The sequence below is a fragment of the Cherax quadricarinatus genome, chromosome 3 (genome assembly GCF_038502225.1).
Source record: "Cherax quadricarinatus isolate ZL_2023a chromosome 3, ASM3850222v1, whole genome shotgun sequence".
NCBI classification, from domain to species: domain Eukaryota; kingdom Metazoa; phylum Arthropoda; class Malacostraca; order Decapoda; family Parastacidae; genus Cherax; species Cherax quadricarinatus.
Window position 1 is genome coordinate 71,242,855 of NC_091294.1, and position 11,348 is coordinate 71,254,202.

Sequence of the window (11,348 nt, forward strand, 5' to 3'; positions counted from 1 at the left end):
AGGCCAAGCCCATGATGACACTCTTCAGGTCACTTGTTCTATCTAGGCTGGAATATTGCTGCACACTAACAGCACCTTTCAAGGCAGGTGAAATTGCCGACCTAGAAAATGTACAGAGAACTTTCACGGCGCGCATAACGGAGATAAAACACCTCAATTATTGGGAGCGCTTGAGGTTCCTAAACCTGTATTCCCTGGAACGCAGGAGGGAGAGATACATGATTATATACACCTGGAAAATCCTAGAGGGACTAGTACCGAACTTGCACACGAAAATCACTCACAACGAAAGCAAAAGACTTGGCAGGCGATGCACCATCCCCCCAATGAAAAGCAGGGGTGTCACTAGCACGTTAAGAGACCATACAATAAGTGTCAGGGGCCCGAGACTGTTCAACTGCCTCCCAGCACACATAAGGGGGATTACCAACAGACCCCTGGCAGTCTTCAAGCTGGCACTGGACAAGCACCTAAAGTCAGTTCCTGATCAGCCGGGCTGTGGCTCGTACGTTGGTTTGCGTGCAGCCAGCAGCAACAGCCTGGTTGATCAGGCTCTGATCCACCAGGAGGCCTGGTCACAGACCGGGCCGCGGGGGCGTTGACCCCCGGAACTCTCTCCAGGTAAACTCCAGGTAAGTACACAACACGCCACAATGGTGCACAATACAACACAATGGTACACAATGCAACACAGTGGTGCATAATACAGCAGTACGCTACACAATACAACACAATGATGCACAATGGTGCGCAATACAGCACTAAATAACACAACACTACAAAACACAACAAATTACTGTTACCAGTGGTATGTCGGCTACTATGTTACCTGCTGTGTTTTAGACCTTAGTGTGTTACTGCTGTGTTATTGTTTTGTCTGATTTGTTAGGCCAGCGGGATATGAGTAAAAATATTCAACTAAACATATTTATACACCACAAGAATTTTTGCATAGGTACCTAATAGTGACAGTTATAATGTAGAGTTTTATATAGTGATATTGGAATTTGTTATAACAAATTCCAATATCACTATATAAAACTCTACATTATAACTGTCACTATAAGGTACCTATGCAGAAATTCTTGTGGTGTATAAATATGTTTAGTTGAATATTTTTACTCATATCCCGCTGGCCTAGTTGTAAAACTCAAGCATCGTTGGTTCGAGCCCCTCCAGTATCCTGGTTTATTAGAGTGTAAGTGAATAGGATGGACATCGAAGAACTTGGTGTCTATCACCCTCTCATGGAGGCCACCAGACCACTGACTGTAGTTAATGTCTGGAACATTGTTAATAACACTCCTCGTCCATTCGGCAAAGTATGTCAAGTGTGTTGGGATGATGACCTCCTGCTGGAGCCTCCATTACCCAAAGGTCATGGTCGGATTGTACTGATGACAGGAGAACAACACTGCGTTGCTGTGTATTCCTGCCTTGATGGGATGTTGCTCCACTATGACAGTGCTCATTCTGAGACCTCCCAGGAATTGATGAAAAAATACCTCAAGATGAACCCCTGTTTCACAAGACTTGGAGCCATTAATTGCATAAAACAGGACGGTGGGACCTGTGTGTACCACGCACTAGCATTCCTAGACCTAGTTGTCAGCTCCGGGCTCACGGACCCCGATGACATCGCCCGCTGGATCTACATTAGAATGAAGTATTTCCCCGATATTACGGCAATCAACATGGTCAAATCAATGTTGACTGAATTCAAAAATGATATAGATATATCCTGCAAAGACCCACAGGAGAACGTATTGTCGGATGAGATTAAACATTCAATAAAAACTACATCTGTCAAACGTCGTCTGGAAAGTGAGACGCCCTCAGCCCCACCACGAAAAATGATAAAGGTTTGAATTGTGAGATAGAGAGATCAGCAGTATCACTCAGCAAACAGTAGTATCAGCAGTAAACACTCAGGTACACAGGTGAGAAACATCAATAAACACTGAAGCTAACACAGCAGGTAACACTGAGAGTAACACGACACAGTAGATAAAGCTGCAGGGTAACAGCAACAGAACAAAAACAGAAAATACAACAACTTAGCAGACAACATAACGCAACAGGCAACACAGCAGGAATCACCACAACACAACAGGAATCACCACAACACAGCAGGAATCACCACAGCACAACAGGAATCACCACAACACAGCAGGAATCACCACAACACAGCAGGAATCACCACAACACAGCAGGGATCATCACAATACAGCAGGAATTGCCACAACACAGCAGGAATCACCACAACACAGCAGGAATCACCACAACACAGCAGGAATCATCACAACACAGCAGGAATCACCACAACACAGCAGGGATCATCACAACACAGCAGGAATTGCCACAACACAGCAGGAATCACCACAACACAGCAGGAATCACCACAACAAAGCAGGAATCACCACAACACAGCAGGAATCACCACAACACAGCAGGAATCACCACAACACAGCAGGAATCACCACAACACAGCAGGAATCACAACACAGCAGTCAACAAATCAGACAAAACAATAACACAGCAGTAACACACTAAGGTCTAAAACACAGCAGGTAACATAGTAGCCGACATACCACTGGTAACAGTAATTTGTTGTGTTTTGTAGTGTTGTGTTGTTTAGTGCTGTATTGTGCACCATTGTGCTGTATTGTGTAGCGTAGTGCTGTATTGTGCACAATTGTGTTGCATTGTGTACTAGCCCCCCTTAAATCAGGGATAATCACAGATAGCACTACAGACCACTACCCTACCTTCCTCCTGACAAACATTAGTAAACCACCACTTGAATACAACAAAGTCTCATTTAGACTTCATGACGAGGCCTCAATAAGGAAGTTCACAGCTGACCTAGAGATTGTTGACTGGCCTACAGAATTCTCCAAGGCCAATGGTATTGATGACTGGACAGACATTTTTCTTAACAAATTACTTAGACTATACAACAAACATTGTCCTATAAAAACGAAACAGATCACAAACAAACGGCTTGGTTGCCCATGGCTAACCAGCACCATTCTGAAATCCATTGACAAGAAACACCAATATGAAAAGCAATATAGACAGGGCTTAATACACAAAGATATTCTTAAACACTATTCATCAGTTCTCACCAAAGTAATAAAGAAACCCAAACAACTATACTACTCCAGTAGATTCACAGACACTAGAGGAGATATAAAAAAGACCTGGAAAACACTCTCTCAGATTCTAGGGACCCACAAACTGAAAAAAAACAAGAATATTGTCCTAACTAAACCTAATGAAACACCACTACATCCCACTGACACAGCTAACAAGATAAACGACTTCTTCTCAACCATAGGATCTAATCTCGCCAATAAAATCCCACATACCAATGCCCATGCTGGGGACTACCTAGATGGGAATTTCCCAAATTCCTTCTATCTTGCACCAACTGACCCCTCGGAAGTCACCGAGATTATAAAGTCACTTAAAAACAACTCAGGGAATCTGTCTAATGTCCCACCATTACTGTACAAGCGAGCGGCCCATTTCCTTTCGCATGCTATTTCATTACTTTTTAACAAGTCACTAGAAACTAGCACCTTCCCGAAACTACTCAAGATGGCAAGGGTTACACCAATACATAAAGGTGGTGACCCTACAGACTTAAACAACTATAGGCCAATATCAAACTTACCATTGCTATCCAAAATCTTTGAGAAACTCGTGCACAGGAGACTATATTCATTTATAACAGCACAAAACATACTCAACCCCTGCCAATTTGGATTCAGGAAAAATAGAAACACTAATGATGCAATCATAAAAATGCTAGATCTGCTTTACACAGCATTGGAAAATAAGGAATATCCACTAGGAATTTTTATTGACCTAAGAAAAGCTTTTGACACAGTAGACCACGATATCCTACTCCACAAACTTGACCATTACGGTATAAGAGGCCATGCGCTTGCTTATTTCAAATCTTACCTTACTAATAGGTATCAGTATGTCACCATTAAAGACACAGCATCAACAACACGGCCACTTGATACTGGAGTTCCGCAGGGAAGTGTCCTTGGTCCCCTTCTCTTCCTCATAATACATCAATGATCTTCCAAATGTATCTCAACACCTGAAACCCATTCTCTTTGCTGACGACACGACTTATGTCATCTCTCACCCTAATCTTGCCACCCTCAACACCATTGTTAACGAGGAGCTGATCAAAATATCGACTTGGATGACAGCCAATAAACTTACGCTTAACACTGACAAAACCTACTATATTATGTTTGGTAGCAGAGCAGGAGATGCACAAATTAACATTAAGATCGACAACACTCTAATTACCAGACATAATGAGGGCAAATTCCTAGGCCTATACCTTGACAACAACCTGAATTTCAGCACCCATGTCCAACACATAACCAAAAAAGTATCCAAAACGGTTGGGATCCTCTCCAAGATACGATACTACATGCCGCAAAATGCCCTTCTCACACTATACCACTCACTTATTTATCCATACCTCACCTATGTTATTTGTGCTTGGGGATCAACTGCAGCAACACACCTAAAGCCAATAATAACCCAACAAAAAGCTGCAGTAAGAATAATCACTAAATCCCATCCCTGGCAACACACCCCCTCTCTTCATAGATTTAAACTTACTCCCTGTTCAGTACATCCACACTTACTACTGTGCAATCTACATCTACAGGACCTTAAACTCCAATATCAACCTTGACCTAAAACGCTTTCTTGATAGTTGTGACAGAACCCACAGGCATAACACCAGACACAAACATCTCTACGACATTCCCCGTGTCCGTAAATGTAGTGGACTCCAGGCAGGTTGTGTAGCGGGCTAGCTGCGGGATTTTCAAGGATAGCTCCTGGTCAAAGAGGCTGACCAGGTCCCTACTTAACAGAACTCAGTGTGAATGCTTTGAGAAGATACCAGAGCAGCGAACGGACTTCCCAGTGCATCGTTTCAGCGTAAATAGTTGAAGTGTTGTGCAGAAGGTTTGGTGTTGTTGAGTCAGGACCAGTCAGCGCCTCCCCCCCTCTCCGCTGGGGGGGAGGGGGAGGGCGTGTGTAGTAAACAGTGACCCTCTCATAACGCCTCGCCCCTGCCCGTCTCCCCCGCCTCACCCACCCAACTCCCAGTGCCACCCCATCTATAGAGGGTACTTCTCCCCTAACCCACGATGTCAGCGATGGCACTGCAGGGAGTGCCGGGCTCACAGGAACTTCCACTACAGGGACAGCATCGTGGAGTTCGACCGCGAGGCAGCTGTCAGGTGTGCCACAGGCAGTGTGTACTCAGTTCCTCAAGCTTCAACATCCGTGCACACGAGGGCCTGGGATCTTCAGTCAACTTGGCGTCCACCAGGACGTTGCCATGTCCCTAGGACAGCTCTCCATCTGGCTGCTAACGGAGCCACTGGCTTCTTGGACCTCTTGGGGAGGGTCGATGGTGCTCGTGCAAGCAGCAGATCCCGGGGCAACTTGCTGCTGTTTGCAATGGCTGTCTGCCGAGGAGAGACAGGCACCTAGCAATATCTGTTGTTGGGGCAATGGATGAATTCCCTGCTATGTTTGTTAACTGATCATTACTCTGTAATTTGTCTATGATTGTAATCATGTGATAACGTGTTTATCATTCATTACCTTTGAAACTTGTCATGTTTTTGACCAGCTCTACCTGGAGCTCATTACCTTTGTAAATTCTCATGATTAATGTGTTTATGATTCATTACCTTTGCAATTATTCATGAGTGTGACCAGCTCTACCTGGAGCTCATTACCTTTGTAACTTGGTCATGATTATGACCAGATCTAGTTCATTACCTTTGTAACTTGCTCAGCTATCAAAACTTTGGAGTCCAGTCCCTGGACCAATTATGTACCTCTGTAATCTTTTGACTACCGCCCACAGGATGGGTATGGGGTGCATAATAAACATATTAAACTAACTAACTAACGACTAAACCTTTACAAAAATTCAATGTATGTCAAAGGCCCTAAAATCTGGAACACCCTACCTGAGAACTCTAGAACTGCAGACACATTCATCACCTTCAAAACTACCATTAGAAAACATCTTATCTCCCTGATAAACCCCATCAACTAACTACACAAATACCACCTGGTGGTTCACACTTACACTCACTCACCCATTTGACCATAAACAGAAATATTAATCTCAATCTTAAAATAATGAATCCTATGATACTCCAATACTGAAACTATGTACTGTGCCAAAACAAAAGCACTCACATTGCTAAACTCACAAACTAGTATTTAGTCACTTAGCCATAATACCAACTTACCTCATAATTTGTAATATTTTAAAATAAAGAATTAAACCAAGTCTGCCCGAAATGCCTAGCCATGCTAGGCGTTCTAGTGGTACACTCTGTAATCATTATTTAACTACATGTAAACCACACAACAACCAAATTCTGTAAATTCAACATTGTAATCCTTATAGAGAATGAACTTTGAGTTTGAATTTGAATTTGAATTGTGTTGTATTGTGCACCACTGTGCTGTATTGTGCACTATTGTGCTGTATTGTGTAGCGTAGTGCTGTATTATGCATCATTGTGTTGTATTGTGCATCATTGTGTTGTATTGTGCACCTGTGCTGTATTGTGCACCATTGTGTTGCATTGTTTACCATTGTGTTGTATTGTGCACCATTGTGCTGTATTGTGTACCATTATATTGTATTGTGAACGATGTTGTGGAAATTTATTTGGTCCAAATAGTTCCACAGCTCAGATCCAGCATGAGCGTCTGGTCGTCTGAGCCGAGCGACCCTTAAACCCTCCCAAACAAGCAAGGCATTCTCTGGTTGGCGGTTGGTAAGCTTATTTAATTTATAGATTTACTCTTCGGGGAAGGAGTAGGTAGGTTTACTGGTAATACACTAATATTAGGTTTACTAAGGCATCTGTAGATAATGATAGAGTAGACCTAAGACCTTAACATAGGTAGTAATAGGCCGATAATGTAGGCAAACATTAGGATAAGTTAGCTAGGGAGAACTGGCAGCCCTAGCTTGAATGGCGGGGCGCAGGTCACAAAGACAGAATAGCGTCCTTCTTACGATAGACTTCGACTGGACAAGACGTGCCGTGAACATCAGGCGGCGCCCCCACGTGTCTTCACATCTGAGACCTGGGGAAATCTGGTAGAGACACCTCGATGTACCGTAGATGATCTCCTCCATCAGCCCATACAGTAAGACGAGATATTCACCCTTTCCCGTAGGATCTGGCCAGTGACTTAGGAGATCGTGAGTTGAGTTAACTGAGGGCTCGGCGTGCTACAGAGAGAGTATGCCCAGTAAGTACCAGCGTCTCAGAGTCGTCTGAAGCTAGCGTCTGAGTCTGCATAGTTATACTAGGGGATACATACCCTCTTGGATATAGGAATTTCTGAGGTGCAGGCAGGACACTAATAACGATTGAATATTGCAGGAATTAATGCTCCCGGTTGCACGTGGTTCCCAAGGGGAAGTCCAAGGGGGCTAAAGCTAGGCTTAGGAAGTTGAAGATCAGGATATATGCTGCAACACCAAGTAAGTTAGTCCTTTATACGTGCATGCAGGCGAGGTTTCTTGCAATACCAATCATTTGTGAAAAAATCTGTCCTATAAGCCACTTGTGAGGCTGAGGTACCCATCTCAGAGCTCGGTGTCAACAGAGTTTGCCAGGGTAGGCGACTCACTTGGAGGCAGCCCAGACAAATTTTCACAAAAGTGGTCCTTCGAAAACCGGATGTGGAATAGCTAGGTTAAGCTATCATAGCTAGGCCACAGTTAGGAACCAGTTTTACAGAGTTAGGTTAAGCTATCATAGCTAGGCCACAGTTAGGTTAAGCTATCATAGCTAGGCTACAGTTAAGAACCAGTTTAACAAAGTTAGGTTAAGCTATCATAGCTAGGCCACAGGTTAAGCTATCATAGCTAGGCCACAGTTAGGAACCAGTTTAAAAAAGTTAGGTTTAAGTTAGCACACCTAGGTCAAAGTTACTCAGAGGCTAGGCCAAGCTGACTATACACAGAAGTTGTTATTTGCAGTAATTTACAGGCAGGCCAGGTAGGCTAGAGAAGCTTGTGAATTTAATTATTTACAGTGATTACAAGTAATCCAGAGTAGGAGACTTGTGTGTTAATTACTTACAGTGGATTTGCAAGGTAGCCACAGTTAGGCTAGGCTTGTGCAATATTTACAAAAGGTTATAGTAGCTAGGACAGATTTAACCTAGTTATTATTTACAGGGAGTTATAAAGCCAGGTTTAAGTTATAGCACACTAGCTAGGTTAGGATTTACCTTATCCAACCATCCACGCTAAACAGAGTAAGCTGGGCACAGTTAGGCCAAGCTGTTTACATACATTATTTATTTACTGTTTCACAAGTTGAATTGTTGAATTTGCTTGTGTTAACCAAGTGATTTAATTTGTACACTGCACTCTTATTGTGATTTTCATCATCTTTGATTCATGTTAATGTGGGATTTGTGAATTATACCTGAGACTAGGTTAAGTCCTGTAATTATTTGCTGGCATTGTACAGTTGAGTGCTAGATTAAGCTTTCACATCGATACACATTTTGATTGGGATTTGAGAGCTAACAGTGTACATTTTTGATTCATAGTAGAGTCAATATAACAAAGGGAATTGTTAAGCTTGTTGAGAAGCCTTAAGACTCGTTCATTCTTACCTAACACCGTGACGTGCTGTGGGGTGGACTGGGTAAAGTACAATTAGTGTCACACTCCTCATTAAACTTCGACAATGGCAGATGGGGGTTCAGGAGAGTCTGGTTCAGTGCTAACAAAATTAAAACGATCAGTAGCAGCATACAAAGGGCATCTGAACAGAACGCGTAACAGGTGCAAGGCTACTTGCCAACGCAGTAATGTAGACTGCGATGATTTGCAGAACTGCTTGAAGAGTTTGGGGGAAAAGTGGGAAGCCTATGAACAAGCATTCTCAGCATATGAGCTACAGGCTATTGAGGATGAGGAATCCCAGGGAAGTCTTCAGCAGGCTATGGACGAATTCACTAAGGATGATGTAGATTGTCATCAGGAGATGAATATGTACAAAGATAAGTTAAGTACATTAAAGGCTAGTATTCCAAGGATGATGTTGAACACCGCAGGTACCCCAAACAACCACACACCTGTCAATATGTTGCCCAAGTTGCCCCAGCTGAATTTACCAACGTTTGACGGAACCTTAACAGAGTACATTGGTTTCTGGGATCAGTTTAGAGCCCAGATAGATGACAGAAATGATTTGTCAGATGCCGTCAAGTTGCAGTATTTGCGGTCGCAACTCAAGGGTAAAGCCTTAGATCTGGTCCGGCACTACCCGATTACTGACGCTAATTACCAACATGCCAAAGACCAATTAGAAGACATGTTTGGCAACACTGAGGAGATAAAGGTAGCTATACTTTATCGGTTGTTGGATCTAGAGGCTTGCCGACATGACCGTCAAAGTCTAGAGAAGTTCCGTATTGAGATTATGAGCTTGACCAATAGTTTCAGAGATCTGCATGGTGAGAATGATTCAAAATGGGTCCTTAGCCAGGTGATTCAGAGGAAACTGGCTAGCACGACAGTGCATGAGTTACACTTAAAATATCGGACGAATAGGTTCACGATAAGCCAAATTATTGAAGGGTTAGGGGATCTCATATCTCACCTGAGCATAGGTCAGGGGGAGAAATTACCTACCAAGGAGAAGTCGGTCGACTTCCCCAGACATTCGAGAGATAGACCTAAACCACCTCCCAACTAAAGTAGGCACGTATTATGCCCAGGGCGAGTCCTCCACCCACAGGGCCAAGGGAGAAGCCACTAAAGCGGCCAGTATGAGACGGTGCGTGTTTTGTGATGAAGAACACGCTAGTTCAGGGTGTTCAAGCTTCACCACCTATAACCAAAGGGTTCAACGGCTAAGAGAGTTGAGACTTTGTTTCAAGTGTTGTGGAGAACATTTTGCCAGGGACTGTAACACCATGCTCAGGGAGTGTCGGGGCTGCCGGAAGGGAAAGCACCACAGTGCACTGTGTCCTAATGATGCCGGATTAGCACAAGTTAAGGAGAGCAAACCGCAAGAAAGGGCGGAGAGCAAGAACAAGTCAGAAGTAACGATGAGTGTGGTGAGTACGGCACCGAGAATTTGTTCTGGTGAGCAATTTCAAGGCTCGGTGGCCTTGCCCACCATAATGGCGGTGGTCGCGAATGGGAAGAAGTCTGAAACAACCCGTTTGTTCTTCGACAGTGGGGCACAGAGATCCTTCATAGCGGAGAGTCTAGCCACTAGGTTGAAGCTGGAGACAGTTGGTAAAGTTGACATGAAGGTGGAAGGGTTTGGTGGGGAAGTCCCACGCAGGTCTTATCCAGTAGTCAATGTGACGGTCAGGTTAGCCGGGCATCGACGGGAAATTTCAGCCTTGATGGTGAAGAGGCTGCCCAATATCATTACCACTAGGGGACTGGCTGAAGCAGTCAAACGTTTGAGGGAGTTGGGTGTGAAGCTAGCAGAACCAGACATTGCTACAGACAATGTTAGTAATGTAGGCATATTGGTAGGAGGGGATTACCTAGACGAGTTCGTGTCTACGAGAAGGGTTATCAAGGAAGGTGTGGGCCTGTACAGGACTCCAGCGGGGTACATCGTAGGAGGCAGAATACCAGCTCACTTCCCTGCGACCCCGGGAAAGGAGGGCTCTGGTATTACAGCGACTGAGGCTGTACTGGTGATGCAGATTGGTGTGCACGAAGGCCTGTCAGAGGCGCAAGTTGGCATATCCGACAGTGAGCCGGTCCATAAACTATGGGACCTGGATGTAGTAGGGATTAAAGGTGACCAGCCGCCCCCCGAACACGAAGAGACGTATCGAGATTACTTGAACCATGTGCAGTTCAGGGACGGGCAGTATTGGGTGCGACTCCCATGGAAACCGGGCCACCCAACGCTGCCCACTAATTTCAAGAGGGCACGTGGTCAGTTGAATTCATTGGTGAACAGCCTGACCAGGAAGGGTCTGGTGGGGAAATATGATGATATTATTAAGGAACAGCTGGCCCTTGGGTTCATCGAGAAAGTGCCCAATGCCAGCCCTGGGGAAAACACCCATTATCTTCCACACATGGCAGTCACCAAGGAGTCGGTAACCACTCCCATCAGAGTAGTCTTCAACTGCAGCTCGCAGGCGAGTCCCCGAGAGCCATCGTTGAACGACTGTCTGCTCACAGGGCCCTCCCTGACGCAGAAATTAGCAGATGTGTTGTTGAGATTCAGGACGGAACAGTACGCCTATGCGGCAGA

The 11,348-nt window shown here is 44.5% G+C and overlaps 1 protein-coding gene across 1 annotated transcript; it reads left to right on the plus strand.

The window, feature by feature from the left end:
- The first annotated feature begins 6,542 nt into the window (after nucleotides 1-6,542).
- On the plus strand, nucleotides 6,543-10,527 carry LOC138853762 (uncharacterized). Its single transcript, XM_070092306.1, has 2 exons — nucleotides 6,543-7,341; nucleotides 7,476-10,527. Exon 2 carries the CDS (start codon nucleotides 8,799-8,801, stop codon nucleotides 9,810-9,812), a length of 1,014 nt encoding a protein of 337 aa, XP_069948407.1. The 5' UTR covers nucleotides 6,543-7,341; nucleotides 7,476-8,798; the 3' UTR covers nucleotides 9,813-10,527.
- Nucleotides 10,528-11,348: the final 821 nt, after the last annotated feature.